Source organism: Bos indicus, chromosome 24 (genome assembly GCF_029378745.1).
Source record: "Bos indicus isolate NIAB-ARS_2022 breed Sahiwal x Tharparkar chromosome 24, NIAB-ARS_B.indTharparkar_mat_pri_1.0, whole genome shotgun sequence".
Taxonomy (NCBI): domain Eukaryota; kingdom Metazoa; phylum Chordata; class Mammalia; order Artiodactyla; family Bovidae; genus Bos; species Bos indicus.
In genome coordinates, this window is record NC_091783.1 from 771,415 (window position 1) to 791,311 (window position 19,897).

General features: G+C 47.5%; 1 protein-coding gene across 1 annotated transcript in view; it reads left to right on the forward strand.

Annotated features, from left to right (window-relative positions):
* PARD6G (par-6 family cell polarity regulator gamma) overlaps window positions 1-19,897 on the forward strand; it is a 77,859-nt gene that overhangs the window by 32,494 nt on the left and 25,468 nt on the right. Inside the window, exon 2 of the mRNA XM_019986949.2 lies at window positions 8,072-8,294. Coding sequence (XP_019842508.1) covers window positions 8,072-8,294 — 223 coding nt within the window. The remainder of the gene's footprint in view (window positions 1-8,071; window positions 8,295-19,897) is intronic.

Sequence of the window (19,897 nt, forward strand, 5' to 3'; positions counted from 1 at the left end):
ACAGGGCTTTTCTAGGGACCTGTGAAACAGGTTTAATGATGACAGCTCTGTGCATATGGGGCTCTGAGGTGAGCTCCAAACCAGTTCTGCCCCCTGTAAAACTATTAGGCTGCTGGTTTCCAAAGCTGAGGAACAGAGGACAGGAAGTTAAAACACCATAAAGCTTGCCACTCTGAGATTCAGCTGCTTTTCTGGAATAAACACACCTTGCATTGTTGCTTGCAAACCTTTGATTAATTTCCAGAATTCTCAAAAAGTTGGATTTTTTTACTCTCTTTGCCAGTGCTCTCATTGCTTTTATGGAGGAGCAGATTTTTGCTGATCATTACTCCACTGTTTTAGAAGTACTTCAAGGTTAACTTTTAGGACAACAAATAACTTGTGTTTCCCAAGTTCTTAGCTTTATTGGGTTTCTACCACTCTTTTTGCCTCTTTGCTTCTTGGCCAAGGAAAGGCTTCTCAGTGAAAAAGAACTTTATCGGAAACATAGTTTACTCAATAGCATATTATGTTTGTAGCAATTGAGTTCTAGGTATTATTCATTCAACAAGCACTTGTCAGAACTATCCCTTCTTCCTGAAGGAAAAGGTGTCAAAATAGATAAGATAGATATAGATAGATAAATCTTTGTTTTGAAATTATAATGGTCATTTTATTACTTAATATTTTAAAGGAAATAAAAATGAGTTTCATTTAAAGACTGATTCATTTTTGCTTACTGACTTCCTTATTTCATTTGAGATAACTAAAAATTTTAAAGAAGTGAACTCCACCCTCCCCTGCCACTTTACTATTCTATTGTAGGAATACGGAGAAGGCAATGGCACCCCACTCCAGTACTCTTGCCTGGAAAATCCCATGGACAGAGGAGCCTGGTAGGCTGCAGTCCATGAGGTCACTAAGAGTCGGACATGACTGAGCGACTTCACTTTGACTTTTCACTTTCATGCATTGAAGAAGGAAATGGCAACCCACTCCAGTGTTCTTGCCTGGAGAATCCCAGAGACAGAGGAGCCTAGTAGGAGGTCGTCTATGGGGTCACACAGAGTCAGACACGACTGAAGCAATTTAGCAGCAACAGCAGCAGCATTGTAGAAATAACAGGTATGGTCAGCTGTAAAATTCAGTAAATATTAATGCTTGATTCTTTCTTTTTATTTACTTATTTTCAAAATAGTAGGTTGGGACTTCCCTGGTGGTACAGTGGATAAGAATCTATCTGCCAGTGCAGGGCACATGGGTTTAATCCCTGGTCCAGAAAGACTCCACATGCCACAGAGCAATTGAGCCTGTAGACCACGACTACTGAACACATACTCTCAACAAGAGAAGCAATGAGAAGCCCACACACCACAACACAGAGTAACCCTCACTCACAGCAACTAGAGAAAGCCTGCACAGTAACAAAGACCCAGCACAGCCATAACTTAAAAAAAAAAAAGTAGGTTGGTTCCTAGGAAACTTCCAGAAATTATCATCCTTATCAATGATAAACACACAAATGATCCACTGTTGGGAGATTATTCAAACTAGTTCCTGAGTCCTTTGGATATGACCCTAATAGTCTTTGATAATTCCTTGCCTCTTAGAAGGATGAGATTCATAGGCTCATACAAATTTCTTGACTCATATCTAGAATTACCCCGTTTGATGAGGAACCCTAGATCTTTTTGAAAAATTGTGTTAAATACACAGAACAAAATACACAAAGCTAGTGGAGGTGATGGAATTCCAGCTGAGGTATTTCAAATCCTAAAAGATGATGCTGTGAAAGTGCTGCACTCAATATGCCTGCAAATTTGAAAAACTCAGCAGTGGCCACAGCCCTGGGAAAGGTGTTTTCATTCCAATCCCAAAGAAAGGCAATGCCAAAGAATGCTCAAACTACTGCACAATTGCACTCATTCACACACTAGTAAAGTAATGCTCAAAATTCTCCAAACCAGGCTTCAACAGTATGTGAACTGTGAACTTCCAGGTGTTTAAACTGGTTTTAGAAAAGGCAGAGGAACCAGAGATCAAATTGCCAACATCCATTGGATCATCAAAAAAGCAAGAGAGTTCCAGAAAAACATCTATTTCTGCTTTATTGACTATGCCAAAGCCTTTGACTTGTGGATCACAACAAACTGTGGAAAATTCTGAAAGAGATGGGAATACCAGACCACCTAACCTGCCTCCTGAGAAATCTGTATGCAGGTCAGGTCAGTTCAGTTCAGTCGCTCAGTCGTGTCAGGAAGCAACAATTAGAACTGGACATGGAACAACAGACTGGTTCCAAATTGGGAAAGGAGTACATCAAGGCTGTATATTATCACCCTGCTTATTTAACTTATATGCAGCGTACATCATCAGAAACGCTGGGCTGGAGGAAGCACAAGCTGGAATCAAGATTGCCCGGAGAAATATCAATAACCTCAGAAATGCAGATGACACCACCCCTAAGGCATAAAGCAAAGAAGAACTAAAGAGCCTCTTGATGAAAGTGAAAGAGAAGAGTGAAAAAATTGGCTTAAAGCTCAACATTCAGAAAACGAAGATTATGGCATCCAGTCCCATCACTTCATGGCAAATAGATGGGGAAACAGTGGAAACAGTGTTAGACTTTATTTTTTTGGGCTCCAAAATCACTGCAGATGGTGATTGCAGCCATGACATTAAAAGACACTTGATCCTTGGAAGGAAAGTTATGACCAACCTAGACAGCATATTAAAAAGCAGAGACATTACTTTGTCAACAAAGGTCCATCTAGTCAAGGCTATGGTTTTTCCAGTATGGAAAAACCATATGTATGGTTTCATGTATGGATGTGAGAGTTGGACTATAAAGAAAGCTGAGTGCCAAAGAATTGATGCTTTTGAACTGTGGTGTTGGAGAAGACTTTTGAGAGTCCCTTGGACTGCAAGGAGATCCAACCAGTGCATCCTCAAGGAAATCAGTCCTGAATATTCATTGGAAGGACTGATGCTGAAGCTGAAACTTCAATACTTTAGCCACCTGATGCGAAGAGCTGACTCATTTGAAAAGACCCTGATGCTGGGAAAGATTGAAGGCGGGAGGAGAAGGGCACAACAGAGGATGACATGGTTGGATGGAATCACTGACTCAATGGACATGAGTTTGAGTAAACTCGGGAGTTGGTGGTGGTCAGGGAGGCCGGGTGTGCTGCAGTCCATGGGGTTGCAAAGAGTCGGACACAACTAAATGACTGAACTGAACTGAACTGGAGTTGATTTAAAGTATGGGCGTGTGGAGTGTGTGTAGGTTACATTCAAATATTGCAGCATTTTATGTAAGGGACTTGACCTTCTTAGGATTCTGCTGAAATAAAGGTAGGACTGTGCTCACCACTTTTCAAAGCCTTTTTACTCTGTGGATATTGTCCTCTGATGAATAAAATTAAGTTTTTAAGAATTCTAGTGTGTTTTTTATTTTGTTACCTGTGCATTTTATGTCATATCAAGAAATCATCACCAAACCCGGTGTCCTGAAACTTTCGCCCTATGTTTTTGCCCAAGAATTTTATAGTTGTATGTGTTATATTTAGGCCATGGATCCATTTTGAGTTAATTTTTTATAATGGTGTTAGGGAAGGGTCCAACTTCAATATGACAAAACCATTTTATTTTTTAATTTTCTATTTTTACTTTCCCGTTAGATCAGATCAGACAAGTTTCCTCTAAATGAAGGAATTAACTGGCACAATTCATTGCCATATAATCCTTGGTATAATTACCAGAAATTGAAAAAGTGAATGGCTTTAATGACTGGGCAATAAATCTTCCAAGTCACATATTTTCCAAATCTGTTTTCAGCAAACTTGAATGTGGTCCTAATTGAATTGTCGTCTAATGGACTGTTTGAAATAATTCTAATCATAGGCTGCTCTATGGATATTTCTGGCATAAGACTTGGTGAGACTCACAGGCTGAGCATCTTTGTGCCTTCAGAGCTCTCACTGCTGTCTCCTCCTGTCACATGAAAGGCCTCTCAGTACCAACACCATGACAACAAGAAGCCCCAGAAGAATCAGTGCTAGCCAGGCCACATTTAGCAATCGATACTTCTCATTAAACTAAAGACTTTTTAAATGTTTACTTTGGAAGGCTAATAATCATTTGTCAAATCTTATAACTATGTTCCAATTTGATTTAATAATTGCAAAGACTCAATCTAGAAATTTTTTTACTGTAAAAATCTGTTTTTTTACATTACTTGATTTATAAATGTGATAAAATACACATGCATAAAATTTACTATCTCAGCCACTTTGTAGCATATAGTTTGAAGTGAAGTGAAGTGAAAGTCACTCAATCACGTCGACTCTCTGCAACCCCATGGACTGTAGTTGGCCAAGCCCCTCTGTCCATGGAATTCTCCAGGCAAGACTACTGGAGTGGGTAGCCTTTCCCTTCTCCAGGGTATCTTCCCCACCCAAGGATAGAACCCAGGTCTCCCGCGTTGCGGGCAGATTCTTTACCAGCTGAGCCACAGGGAAGCCCGTGTACAGTTTAGTAGTGTTAGTTACATTCACATTGTAGTGCATCTACTCCAGAACACTTTCCATTTTTCAAAACTAAAACTCTATTCCCTATAGAAACAACTTTGAAATATTTTCACAAAGAGACACTTAGCCTCAAGGGTAATGTTTAACTTCAATTTATCTAATTTTGTTGTAGAGGAGAGTGATAGGGTAACCAAGCATAAATTATTAGGATAAAATATCAGGATTAGCACTTACAAATAAGGTCTATGGGAGTAGCATGGAAAATGTTTACTGTTTTTCCCTTTTTTTTTTAATTGCTTTTGTTTAAAATTTGATCGCCTTAACTACTGTAAACATAGCCTATTTTTGTGCTTAAAATACTGAATGGAAAACTCCATTGTGTGTTGCTTTGGACATATTTGGTCAAATGTGTGTTACTTTGGCTGTAAAGGCATTTAAAGCAAACAAACAAAAAAAAGCTGTGAAAATGGCCTTGGAGCATTATCTTTAGTTACTTGAAGAGTTTCTACTTTTTTTTAAAGTACAGTTTATGTTAAGATAATTTTTATTAATTTAGAGAAGACAATCAATGTCTGTGAGAAAACGGACTTTCTTTTGGATTTTCTTTTTGTGGTCATTGTAAGTGATTGCTTTTTCCTTTTATTAGTTTCACATTCTTCCTTTGTTCTAAAACTTAGACTGACATCTAGCTTTGACAATCATAGTATGTTTTATTTTCCTGAGGGGGGAATAATTTATAATGCTGTTTAGTTTTGTACTATTTGTGTGTTGGTGAATTTTTAAACTGTGTGCTAACTGCAATGAATTATATGAACTGAGGAAAAAATATATATATATATATCAGGATTAAATTCTTCTGGGGCAGTGCAATGGAAACCAGAGATCAAAGAGAAACAACCTTGTTGGATTTTTTGATTGTTATAAAAGAGCTCGTTCATTCTATTTTAAAATGCATGATGGTAGTATCAAATGACTATGGCATTTAGATTTCATTGACTATATTTAAAAGATCATATGATAAAATATTTATTTTTAAATAAAATATTTACAGCTTGCTGGAAATTAGGGCTTCCCTCGTGGCTCAAACAGTAAAGAATCCACCTGCAATGCGGGAGACCTGAGTTCTATCCCTGGGTTACGAAGGTCCCCTGGAGGAGGGCATGGCAACTCAGTCCAGTATTCTTGCCTGGAGAATCCCTTGGACAGAGAAGCATGGCGGGCTACAGTCCATGGGGTCATAACGAGTCAGACACGACTGAGGACTAAGCACAGCACAGCTGGAAATTATATCCTTTGCAACTATTTATTTTTATTATGAAAAATTTACAACTTAAAGGTGTATTATCCCTTTTATACTAGTAGGTTTTTCCAAAATTCTTGATGGGATATGTCACATGTGAAGACCACAGCATTAGGGGAGAGGGATCCCTATGGAATACTGAACCAAAAATTGAAATTCACTGGAGACTCACATCCTAACGTATTCAGTATCTCACTGTGGACAGTGTCTCCACAGCAGGACTCATGAAAGGGTAGCCGCTGAGCTTCACCCCTTCGTCTGTTACATTATTCCATAATCAACCTGTAAAACAGCTACCAATTTCAAGGAAAGTTTTAAGAAAAACTTGCATTACTGTGCCTGGCCTAGGTTGGGAAGTAAGTTACACAACTGTATCAAAAGTTTATCTTTCCCTCCCAGCACCACAGAGTAAAAGACAGAATGGGAGGAGAGGTTTACAAATCATGTATCTGATAATGAATTATATGCATATACATATATATATAGAGAGAGAGAGAGAAATCTATACATATGTAGAGAGAGAGAAAAAGCAAAAGCACAGTGGTGGTTGCAGGGTCAGGGAGCCAGGAAATGGTAGTTACTGCTTGATGGGAGCAGAGTTTTAGTTTAGTGAAAATGAGGCAAGTGTTGATAAAAACTAATTGCTCTGGAAATTAGCATATGTGAAATATCAAACAGGAAAGATGATGGGTGACTGTTATTGAAATAAACATCATGACGTGACTGGATAACTGATTATGAAAGAAATCACATTAAACTTGTGTTGTCTGCTTGATCTCGTGTCTTGAAAAGTTTTGCCAGCCTAGGATGTCTCCCTGTGTGTAAGAGGGGGTGTGCCTTGCTCCCTGGCAGCCTGGCAGCCTGCTCATGTGAGCGTGCTTGGAGAAAATATTGAGAAGTAACGGGGAGAGGGCAAGGGGATGGAGGAGAGCGCGCCTCTGGACCTTAGAGTGTGGAGCAGGCTTTACTTTAATTAGCCACTGAAGGTGGCTTTTCCCAAACTTGAAGTTTTTTATTCCAGGGGCAATGAAGAATAGTGTTTTCCTTTGCTTTTTAAAAGGGAAATGGGATCTGAGACTGTTTCTCAGAGATCTGTGTAAGTTGAGGTCTGGTGATATTCCCTTTAAGTCAGTGGTTTTATCTGCGTGATTCCCAGACCAGCAGCATCAGCTTCTCCTGGGAACTTGTGAAAAATGCACATTCTTGGGCTGCATTCCAAATTAGCCAGTTCCAGAACTCGGAGGTCCTCCATGACTGATGCCTCCCCAAATTTTAGAGCCACTCACACCTGCATGGTTTGAGTTGCATTGCCCTTGTAGTTGACATGTCTAGGTGATGTAACTGTTAGTTTTATGTAAACATTAGACATTTCATTTTTGTGTTTTTTGGAACCAATGTAATTAGTTTTCAGTTATATAGAAGAGCACAAAGTCTGTCCTGCCTGATGAATAAAGTTCCCTTTTGCCAAGTGAGGAACAACAGCGTGTCCTAATCCAGCGGCCTCAGGCCAAACAAACAGGCGGTGTCCTTAGATCGCTGGACAGGTCAGCCTGCGGGAGGTGACCTAGGGTACGCCTAGCAGGTGGCCTGGAGGTCTGCAGGCAACGCTGTGGGCATTTGAGCCAGAGCCAGGGGCTGACAGGAAAGAGGTGGGCCCGGCTGTTTCCCAGAGCAGGGCCGAGCTGCATCTTTTTTAAAGGGACCTGCTCTGTCTTTTTAGCCAGAACCCATGCTCCTGCCTCCCAGAGGTTTGTGAAGCTTGGTTTTCACCAGGTTCTTTTCTTCTTTCAGTTTTGCTGCCACTTCTGATCCTTTTGAAGTGCAGCCATTTGGTGTTTTTAAAATGCAAATCATATCCAGTCATTTCCTTCCTTAATATTAAAACTGCCCAGGACTTCCCATTCCCCTTAGGGGAGAGTTCAGAAGTTGCAGCTGGCCTTTGCTTCACTCACGCCTCTGAGTGTCTGATGGCTGTCGGGGGCTGTGCAGACAGTGTGGCCCAGCCTGGGGATGCTCCAGGGTCCCCAGTGAGGGAGGGGCCCCCACCCTACAGCCTGAGCTGCGCACCTCTCCTGGGGTCCGCAGGACAGGGGTCCATGCGCATGAACTGTTCCCCCACACTGCCGTCTCCCTTCTCTCGAAGCTCCACGAGGACTGGGGTGCTGATGCAGCCATGTCCAGGCCTCCGGGAGGCCCGGTCATGACGCCTCTTCTCCGATGCCGGTCCCTGCTGTTCACACGCCCACTATCTGTTTCCTCCTAGTTTGGAGCCGAGTTCCGAAGGTTCTCTCTGGACCGCCAGAAGCCTGGGAGGTTCGAAGACTTCTACAAGCTCGTCGTGCACACCCACCACATCGCCAACACCGAGGTGACCATTGGCTATGCAGACGTGCATGGCGACCTGCTGCCCATCAACAACGATGACAACTTCTGCAAGGCCGTCTCCAGCGCAAACCCCCTGCTCCGGGTTTTCATCCAGAAACGAGGTACTCAAGAGACTGAGCCCATGCTCCTGCTTGGCGCTCATTTAAAAAATAAATACACCTTCCAGTTTCGTCTGTCATTTCAGAACCATGTTATTCTGATTTCTTTTTTTTTATTTATTTTTTAATTGGAGGAAAATTGCTTTACAATGCTGTGTGGTTCCTGCCGTAAAACAACACAAATTATATATATATATCCCCTCCACCCATCCCACTTACTCTGTTTTCTAGCCTTTGATGAGAGACTAAAGAAATTAAGATCTGTTTGGTCAACATTAATTTCTTAGAAAACATTCTTAATAATATTTAAACTGCATTTTCCACCTGAAATTGTGTTGACTCATGATTTTTAAATACTGAGAGAAAATGACATTGATATTTTCAGTATTTTAACCGGAGTCATTAGCCAGTAACCCAAGAATTAAAGTAAAGGTTGTTAGTATATGTTTTCCACTGTCTTTTTAGGGTTGGGAAAAAATGTAAACTTTAGATTATAACTTTGGTTGGTTTTTAGCTCTGAAGGCCTGTAACAGCAGTATAACTTTATGTGAAAATAAATCGCTAACACAGGTTAATGACTGAGGTGGGGGCATTCCGGTGGATTTACTCCTCAAAGCTGCACATTAGACTTGTTTTCTTGTCTCTGGACTTGGGAGAACCTTAACAATTCTAAATACCGTCCTGGAGAGAAGGACACTAGCAGCGGAGGCCTGGCGTGGGGAAAGGGCTCTTTCCAATTCCCGTGGGGTGACTGTCCCTCCTTCCCTGAGGGGCCTCTGCGCCGCCCTGGGGGAGCAGTGTGGTGGGCGGGGGCACCTCTCACAGTGTTCTCTGCTGCGGACTCTGCCGTCTGGGGAGGAGGGAGACTGGCCTTAGTCCCTGGGGCTGTGGGCTCTTCCCACCGGAAGCAGCAGCAGTGTGCGGGCGGAAGGCCCAGACGCCGAGCCCAGAGCTGCTGGCATGGGGCCGGGGACCTGGTTCTCTCTCCTCCACTTGAGTCCCTGCTTGACTGACGGTGTTCTTACATCGCTCGCCACCAGTTGTCCTGTGGCGAGGGGGCCACACATGCAGAGCGCGCTGAGCATCGGCCAGGGCCTCCTGTGTGCGGTGTTGGAGGGGACGTGGAGGAGGGCCCGCAGGGGGGCCGCTGACCTCACCTCGATCTGGTTCTCTGGCACCAGATCAGAAGCGCTGCATCTGCGGCCCTGGCTGAGCCAGTGTGTCCTGCTGCTGGTCCCGAAAAGTCAACACAGCTGCCACTTCCTCACGGTGACTGGGGTGGGGCGGGCGCGGGCGCTCCGGTGCAGTCGCCGGGGCTTCGGGCCCTCCACGGCCCCTCCTGTGTGGCTACACCTGCACCAACTGCCCCTCACGTCTGGGTGCCTGTTCTCCTTCAACCCTCTCAGCCAGGCCTGATCTCCACTAGCCTGCATCCCCGCCATCCTCTCGTCTCTTTATTCTGGCTTCTCCGTGTTGTGTCATCAGTTGCTCCCAGGGCTGGTGTGTTGTCCAGATCCCACGTCCACAGCTCTGCCGGCCATCCCAGGTTGTGGCGTCACCTCCCGAGGTACAGAAAGTGAGGCGTGGGTGTGAAGCCGTGCGCGTGTGTGAGAAACGGGTCTCTGTGCCGCTGGCACGTGCAGTGGGGTGGGAGGCACCACTGGCGCCCTCGTGACACACCTGTGCCTTAGGCAGACCAGGGGAGGCGGGACGCTGCCCGCGGGGCCGCACACATGGCTCTGCTGCTCAGGCGTGCGGCCTCAGGCCCCGCGTCCTGTCCTTTGTACTTTTTGCTTTTTCCCTGGCCTCACAGAAGTGGCCCGAAGATTAACCAGCTGCCTCAGGGCTCTAACCTTTTTGTAAGCATTTCCAGCGCTGGGGCTTCGCCTCCAGCCGCTGCCTTTCTGTTCCGTGACCGCAGGGGGCGCTCACCCCCGACCCCCAGCACTCTCTCAGGGACCCTGACTTCAGGGGGTGCTCACTCCCGCCCCACCCCCAGCACTCTCAGGAACCCTGACTGCAGGGGCGCTCACTCCCGCCCCCCAAGCACTCTCTCAGAGACCCTGATATCAGGGGTGCTCACCCCCGCCCCCGCCCCTAGCACTCTCTCAGAAACCCTGATATCAGGGGTGCTCACCCCCGCCCCCCAGCACTCTCTCAGGAACCCTGACTGCAGGGGCGCTCACTCCCGCCCCCCAAGCACTCTCTCAGAGACCCTGATATCAGGGGTGCTCACCCCCGCCCCCCTCCCCAGCACTCTCTCAGGGACCCTGACAGCAGGGGGCGCTCACCCCCGCCCCCCAGCACTCTCTCAGGAACCCTGACTGCAAGGGGTGCTCACCCCCGCCCCCCCCCCAGCACTCTCTCAGAGACCCTGATATCAGGGGTGCTCACCCCCGACCCCCCAGCACTTTCTCAGGGACCCTGATATCAGAGGGTGCTCACCCCCGCCCCCCCCCCCCCAGCACTCTCTCAGGGACCCTGACTGCAGGGGGCGCTCACCCCGGCCCCCCAGCACTCTCTCAGAAACCCTGATATCAGGGGTGCTCACCCCCGCCCCCCCCCCCAGCACTCTCTCAGGGACCCTGACTGCAGGGGGTGCTCACCCCTGCCCTGCCCCCCAGCACTCTCTCAGGGCCCCTGACTGCAGGGGGCGCTCACCCCGGCCCCCCAGCACTCTCCCAGGGACCCTGACTGCAGGGGGCTCTCCCCCCTGCTCCCCCCTCCCCCCAGCACTAGTCTATCATGGCCTGGTGGCCCCTGAGCCTACCGTTCTCACCGGTTCTATGGGGGAGCCCACCTCGGGTTGTTGTCAGGCTTCAAGAGAAGAATGTTCCCGCTGTGTAGGAAGCCTGGCCCCTCGATACTATCGCTGTTGCCGGGAGAGGCAGGGGCAGCTGCGCTTCTCCGGACGGCAGGCGGGAAGCACCACCCTGATGCCCGCCGTGCTCAGGAAAGGCCCACCAGCCCTGTGACGGGGCTGTCCTTCCTGGGAATGGACGGGCCTGAGAGTCCTGGAGGGAACTCTCCAACCCCACGTCCTTTCCCACAGCATGGGCTCTGAGCTTTGGGTCACAGAAATGCTATTTCTGTGATTTTACGGTAACCACACCCGCTCTGTCATCTACTTCATAAATTTCTGTAAATTGATGGTGGATGAACAGATAAACGAAATGCGGTGTATCTGCCCACCAAGGTTTTATTCAGCCATAAGAAGGAGTGAAGCGCTGGGGTCCAGCCTGCAGTACAGCTGGGAAGCAAGGCCTCGTGGATGAAACCGGCCTGTGTTGTACGGCTCCACGCACGATCCACCGGGTTCTGTTTGTGACCAGTTTATCTGTAGCAGCACTTTCACGGCTGTCTGCAGACGCGCACAGGTTGCCAACGCACGTTCCCACCGAGGCAGAGTAGGCGCTGCTCTGCCTGCCTGTTTCAGCTCACACTGTGAACTGTGTGCTTTCCACGGTCTATTTAGTGCCACATTTTCCACATTTTTCTTTTTGTTTTTTAATGTATTCAAATACATATAAAATTTAGCAGTGTAGGGGCTTCCCTGTTGACTCAGTGGTAAAGAATCCACCTGCCAATGCAGGAGACACAGGTTGGATCCCGGATCCGGGAAGATCCCACATGCCACAGAGTCCCCAAGTCCAGGTGCCGTAACTACAGAGCCTGTGCCTAGAACCTGGGGGCCACGACCAGAGAAGCCACCATGATGAGAAGTCTGTGCACCACAACGAGCGAGTAGCCCTCCATCTCCATAACTAGAGAAAAGCCAGCACAGCCATGGAGACTCAGCACAGCCAGATAAACAAACACAATTATAAAAAGAATAGTTTCGTGTTGGGACCATGTAAGTGTTCAGCTCACTGGCTAATTAAATATGCTCCTGCTGTCGTGCAGCACCCACCATCATCCGCCCCGGTAACTTCTTCTCATAAAACTGAATCACTCTACCTGTTAAACACTGACTCCCCATCTCCCCTCCCTCAAACCTGGCAACCACCACTTTTTGCCTCTATGATTTTGACAACTCTGAGTACCTCATATAAGTGATATTAGACAGTATTTGTCCTTTTGTACTGGCTTATTTCAGTGACTGAGCAAAATGTCCTCCAAGCTTCATCCATGCTGTAACCTATGTCACAATTTACTGTTCCTTTAAGGCTGAATAATAGTACATTCTATGGCTACCACATTTTGCTTTTCCACTCATCCATTGATGAACACGTGGGTTTCTTCCACGTTAAGCTATTGTGAATAATGCTGCTGTGAACATGAGAGACAAAAAGCTCTTCGAGACCCTGCTTTCAATTCCCAAGTATGAACCTAGAAGTGGAATGGTAACTGTATTTTTTATTTTTTTGAGGAAGCCCCATACTGTTTTTCACAGTGGCTGTTCCATTTTACATTCCCACCAACAGGGGGTAGGGGTTCCGGTTTCTCCACACGCACACCAACACCTGTTTTCTGGTTTGGGGGTAATAGCCATCCTGATGGATATGAGCTGGTAGCTCACTGTAGTTTTGATTAGTGTTTCCCATTATTAGTGATGTTGAGCATCTTTTCACTTGCTTAATCATCATTCATATGCCTTCTTTGGAGAGATATCTATTCAAGTCTTTTGCTCATTTTGCACTGGGTGGTTTGTTTCCGGTTGTGGAGTTTTGGTTCTCTATCTGGATATTAATCCCTCATTCAGACACATTATTTGCAAATATGTCTTCCTGTTCTGAGGGTTGTCTTTTACTCAGTGGCATGTGTCTTTTCTAAGATATAAATGTACCTTTGTCTGTGCCGCATCTCAGTTGTAACATGCGGGACATTTAGTTGCAGCGTGGGAACTCTTATTTGTGGCCCCTGGGATCTAGCTCACTGACCAGGGATCAAACCCACGCCCATAGCCTTCACATCTGCAGCTTCCTGTCCTTCTGCACATACTCCACTATCCCTCCTCCGCCCAGGGCTGTCTACTGTTACAAGCTGTGCAGGTTTTCCCCTTGGAAGGGTAAGAGGTGTCACTGTACCTTTCACTTTAATGCTTTGCCCACTTAAGAAGAACAGCAGTCCCCAGAATTAAGTACTCACAGTGGAGGAATCCAAATCTGGTCAAAATCTGCTCCCTCCCGGCACACTCCACCCCACCCTCGCCTCCCCCCACCCCCCCGCCTCCCCCCCCCGCCCCCCCCACCTCCCCCCCCCCCGCCCCCCCCACCTCCCCCCCCCCCGCCCTGCCCCCCACCCCCCCCCACACACACACACACTCCTGTCCTCCCTGGGCCTGTGAGAACAGCGGGAGACTGGCCCAAGGCGGAGGGAATGCAGGAGGAGACGAGCAAAGGCACTGGGAGTGTCTCTATTTTCAGCAGAATAAACAGGAAGTACAGATACTCACTTGTCACCACTTACCCACAAAATAAAACCTCCCAGTACTATCGACCCCTGTGTTCTTATCATCTATGAGATGGGCCTGTACCCTTCAGGCCCCAGACCACGACCAGAGGAGGGGCCCTAATGGAATCTCAGTGGCTCTCTGCCCCTGGGGTAAGGGGCCTCCCACAGTGCCAGGGGAGGCTTGATGACTTAAGTATACCAAAAGATTGCCAGCATAATTAGAGGACTCTCAGCAACTATTTACTTTTAAAATAAACATAAATATGGGTCATTTGCATGTGTCTGTTAACTGTTCTTGGCATTCTGGCATTCTTTTGGGTTCCTAGAATGAGGAAGATACATTTTAAAACTTTTTTGGTTATCAGAAACTGCATGATTGGGGGTAGGGTAGGGAGGTAAGGGTATTTGCTTGTGATGTCACTTAAGTGAGTTGCCAGAAAAAGTAATTAAGGGGTGTTCTTCAAAATAAGTTGGTTGCAAATTTGGTTACAGATACTGGCAGAATCTATAATTTCTGCTTTATAAATGCTTTTCTTGGATTCTGCATTAAGTAGCAGGAGGTGTGTTTGGTTTTGGAGTTAGGGGTTCACTGCTGAGCATAAAGCATTCAGTGGGTGTAACCTTTTAAGTTCCCACAACTGAATTTCTGTATTTTTTTCCTCATTTTATTCTGTTTCCTAAGACACTGCCTAAGGTTTTGAGGCTGTGTGTTGAGGGTAGGGTAAAGATGTAATTTCACTGAATTCACTTCCTCTCTGTGCCCACACTTTTCGGAACAGGCATAGAACCTGCAGGTAAACACCCTCTTCTATGGGAGATGTTTCACAAGACACATTTACTTTTTTGTCAGTGATTTCTGGACGTTTACATGTTTGGAGAATTTCCTTTTATTTTCTAATTATAAAACAGGACAAAAATTCTCCCACTGCTCTACCACGGGAACATGCAGAAAACAAAACGCCTGAACCCCGTGTTCACCCTGGAGTGGGAGTGGATGTGGGAGAGAATGTGCTGACGCAGCTCATTAAAAAGCAAACAGAGCCCAAGCCACGCACCGTCCAGAAGAGTCCAGGGCTTGTCCTGGGGAGGCTGGCCACTCTGGAGGCGCCGTCAGACAGCCAGGGCCGCCCCATCTCCTGGACGCACTCCCTCCATCCGTGTCACTGCAGCCTCTCCTCCAGTTGGGCCTTTGGGAGGGAGGGGAGACACAGCTGGCTAAGCCCCACAGATACCTTGTGTATAAACAGTGAGCGTTTACACAGATGGAATTGGAATCTGCTCCTTTCTTATTTACTTGCTAGTCATATATACTTTTCAATGCTTTTAAGCCCATAGTATATTAATAATTTGGATTCTTTTAAAAATCTTTACACATCACAAACATATCCTAGGTCATTAAATCCTCTGTAAAACATTTGTTTTAAAAAACGTTTTGTTTTGCTTTTTTCTGGGACGTCCCTGGTGGTCCAGTATAAGAATCCACCTGCCAACGTAGGGGACGCAGGTTCAATACCTGGTTCAGGAAGATCCCAGACGCCCAGGCAACTAAAGCCCGTGTGACACAGCTTCTGAGCCTGTGCCCTCGAGCCTGCGAGCCCCAGCTTCTGAGCCCCTGGGCTGCGACTCCCGAAGTCCGAGCACCTCAAGCCTGTGCTCCGCAAGAGACGCCACCATAATGAGAAGTCTGTGCAGCAGCCCGAGCTCGCTGCAACTAGAGAAAGCCCTTGCACAGCAACAAAGGCCCAGGTCAACCAAAAATTAATTAATTTAAAAAGAAACGTTTAAATTTTTTCTACTACTTATAACATATTTGTAAAAGAAAATTCAAACAACATGGAAATAACTCCACCAGCCTGAGACGACCACTGTCAGTAGTTTGGTGAGGCGCCTCCAGACCCCTTGGTGTAGATACAACTCGTTGGATACAGTTTTATATAAACAGGGTCATAATGCACATACTACAGAGATTATTTTAGTCTAGCATCACATTTTTGACTCCTTGTAGATTATATAGTATTTACCATCTTTTTAACAGACATAGCAATTGTATGAATGTAACAAACTCTGACTAATCCCATATTAATTTACACTGTTCCCATTTTTCACTATAGTAAACTGTGTTGTACCTTTTATATACATGTCAGATTCAGGATTAATTGGTATTAATTAAATTGGTATTTATTTATTATTATGCAGGTTCTTGCTGGATTAAAAGGCATATTTTTAACTAAAGTGTATTTATGCCAGTGGGCCTCTCTTTAGCAGGGCATTAAAATGACATTTGAATTGGGTCTTTTAAAACACACCTTTGAAGACTGTTCTTATGTGGCATGAAAACTCGTGAGCTTTGAATTGACCCTCCTGAAGGCTGCAGTGAGGCCAGCAAGGATCTAGCAGCGCTGTGGGGTGAGGGGCTGCCCTCGGCTAAGACAGCACCACCTGGGGCCACGGGGGACTCCGAGAGTCCAGGCTGACCACACCCCGAGTTCAGGGAGCCCCTCCCAGCCAGGTCTCCCCGGGGGACCTTCAGGACAGGGCTCCAGGGGAGAGGCGGTGCAGGGGGCCGGTACCTGCTGAAGCAGCGTGCTTCCACAGGGGCCGGAGGGTCGTGGGGCTGAATGTGGTCACGGTGTTGTTTTCCTGTCTGGTCCGAGTGGGTCATTTGCGACAATTAACACGTGTATTTAAGCTGGTTCTTCAGTGAGCATGAGCTCAAGGATTTCCAGTCTGACGGGAAATAAGGCCCCAAAACAGAAGCACGGTTGGGGCTTTCTTTTCATGTTTGAGCTGATAATCCTGGTTGTCAAGCTGCCAGTGTGAGTAGGATTTCTGTTTGTAAAAATCTGTCTAAACACAAAGCAGCAGACTCCTCTGGTAACATAACAGGGCTGTGTTTCTGTTTCCAGAGTGGGTTAGGGTTATGTGCCATTGCCCATTTTTAGAAGGGAGAGATTCTTTGGCCTTCTGAAACCACCCTGCCTATAGACTCTGTGACTGCACTGCCAGCCTCCCCTGTGTGCCTGGTGCTGGGGTACCTCCCACGGAGGCAGAGCCCCAGGGCCCACCTAGCATTCAGGCCGGCGAATATGGCCGTTCCTTTCTGGACTTGCCGAGTCTCTAGCGCTGCGGCGAGCAGGTTGGTCCTGTTTGTCCTTTGGGGGGCAGGTCGTGGGGCCACTGCAGCTCCAGAGAGGGGCCGGGTCCCACAGACTGTGCAGGTTGTGCCAAAGCTGATGCAGAACCACGGGGAGGTTTAAGCAGATGCTCTGTGAACTGGTGGAGTGTCCTTGTTTATAAAGTGGCTGGTTAAAACAGGGATTTCCCTGGTAGTGCAGTGGATAAGAATCTGCCTGCCAACACAGGAGACGTGGGCTTGATCCCTGGTCCAGGAAGATCCCACATGCCATGGAGCAGCTAAGCCCAAGAGCCACAACTACTGAAGCACAAGCTCCCTAGAACTCACATACTGCAAGTACTGTGCCCACGCACCTAGAGCCTGTGCTCCACAACAAGAGAAGCCATCCCAGTGAGAAGTCCCTGCACCGAAACGAAGCATAGCCTCTGCTTGACACAACGAGAAAAAAGCCAAGCAAAACAGCGAAGACCCAGAGCAGGAAAAAAAAAACAGTGGCTGGCTAAAACATCTTTTGTTTAGGTGAGAAATAGTTGATGAGTATTCATCTTAAATGTTTAAAGATCTTAAGCATTTTCTATTTGATGCATTTTTCCTGGAAAAAAGCTCCAGGACACTGGAAACTTAAATCTTCTTTCTTACCCATCTAGTCTACACCTGCCTGTGTTCTCACGGTCAGTGAGCTGAGGAAGCTGTTTTCATTCCTGTTAGTAATCGCTTTGAATCCAATTAAATGCCACTGCATTTGGAGGGAAATCTTTCGGGACGAGAATGAAGACAGCTGGAGGAGAAGCTGCACTTGGTGGGGGCTACCATAGGCGCCCCCAGGGAGAAGGCTGCGCCCCAGAGCAGCTCCCATGAAATCACCCCGCACAGAGACACTAAGGGTGTTCTTGCGACAGGCCATTTCTGTTTAAAGGGCTTCTCGTGGCAGAGGACAGCTGTGGAGACCGGAGGCAGGTGGAAATCCAGAGGGTGTGTCTTCAGCCCACCCATCCACGGTGATGCAGCCTCAGTGGGGCTCACCAGTGAGGAGGAGGGAACCGCTGTGAACAGGCAGCAGCCGAGGGAAGGAAGCCCTGCTTTCAAAGAGTGGCCCCAAGCCTGGGATGAAGCCTTCCTGTGCCGCCTTCCTCCAGGCCCGAGCTCTCAGCTCTGGAGATGCTTGCTTGCTCCTGTTTACCTTTTCCTTCTCCTTCTCCTTCCTTCCCAAACTCTGGCCTGGCTCCCCGCACCGCAGACTGTTTCTCAGCCTTCTGCCTGTCTTGCCCCCTCCTCTTTCTCTCTGGCTGCACTGGGCCAGGCTGGCTCCTTGCCCATCACTCCCTCCTGGTTCCACAGCTTAGAGGCAGGACTGGCCCCGACGCGCTGCCCGGCCCCGCAGCAACCTCGGGGATCCTCGTCACATTCATATTATGGTGCATCAAGGCGTGTCTCGTGGGCATCTCACACTGTGCCTTCTGTATGTTTGTGTCGTTGGCCGGCTCCATCGCAGCCTGCTTGTTTCCCTTTAGCATCCATTCCTGCCTAAGATCCATCGCTGTTACCTGCCCACTCAGGGAGCCCTTAGAAGTGGCTCCCATGTGGTCCGGAGACCACTGGCATCAGCACCCCAGGGAGGTGAGGGGCTTGTGAGCAGCTTGTCCCAGTTGCAGCCAGGACCCCTGGGTGAAGGTCAGAGCTGCTCCTCCAGCGCCTCGTGTTCATGGCGCCAGAATGCACCTATCCCTTCTACTCTCATAACAAATGCTCATTTAACAGTTTGAGGTTGACCAAGGACTTTCCAGCTATCATGTGACTCTCACAACAAACCAGGCTATATGATTGTTCTCATTCTGTGTATGATGAAACTGAAGCTTCAGAAAAGGTCAAAGCTTCCAAACATAATTCTCAACTGAAATTGTTTGGAATCTATTTATAATAGCCGCTGGTGAGGGCTGATCTGGCACCTTTCAACAAAGGATGTACGGGGTGACATCCAGGCATTTCACTGTGATGGGTGTGACATGTGACTGTCGGCAGTCAGAGGAAGCCCCAGCCTTGGGAGCTGGAACCGAGGTGGGCCCCCACCTCACGACCATGTTGTCTTCCTGTCGCCAGGAGAGCCCTTATTTAGAATACAGTCAACTTCAGTGGGCGGAGAAGGCGATGGCACCCCACTCCAGTACTCTTGCCTGGAAAATCCCGTAGATGGAGGAGCCTGGTAGGCTACAGTCCATGGGGTCGCGAAGAGTCGGGCACGACTGAGCGACTTCACTTTCACTTTTCACTTTCATGCATTGGAGAAGGAAATGGCAACCCACTCGAGCGTTCTTGCCTGGAGAATCCCAGGGACGGGGGAGCCTGGCGGGCTGGCGTCTATGGGGTCACACAGAATCGGACACGACTGAAGCGACTTAGCAGCATTAGCAGCAGCAGCAACTTCAGTGGGACCTCAGCGCAAGGTGTTTATCATGGGAATGGTTTACCTGTGCTGGTTTGGAGTCCAGAGATTAACATTTCCATCGTGAACTTTTCTCTTTTCCAGAGACGTAAGCAAGATTTGGATTTCCTCTTGCATAGTGATCTGTCTTCCTGTTTTTGCCCTTTTCTCTGTACTTTCCACCCTCTCCGGTGGGAAAGTGATTCAGCCCGGAGCCGCGTCTCTGTTAGACTCCACCTGCACCCGGGGTCTCATAAACCCAAGCTATCTTGTAGCATTTAACAGGTGCAGGCGGACATGAGGGCGATACTGACGGTTGGCACTGGAGCTGCTCACTCCTGCATTGTCTTCTGTGGGGACACCAGGGCAGGCCATGCCCCCGGCCCACCCACCACACTCCCCGTCCCGCGAGAACCACAGAGGGAGGGAGGTGCCCCGGAGAGCTGCGCCTTGTCGGCCTGCAGAGGAGAGAGAGTCCTGACACTACCCACATGGAAGGCTGTTTCATTGTGAGAAAGCACAGGCAACATCACACTGACCATTTTACCCTTTTTTGAGCGTGCGGGTCAGGGGCACTCAGCACATTCACACTGATGTGCAAACACCACCCACCTCCTAAACCTTTTTGTCTCCCAGCTGGAACTGCACCCATTAAAA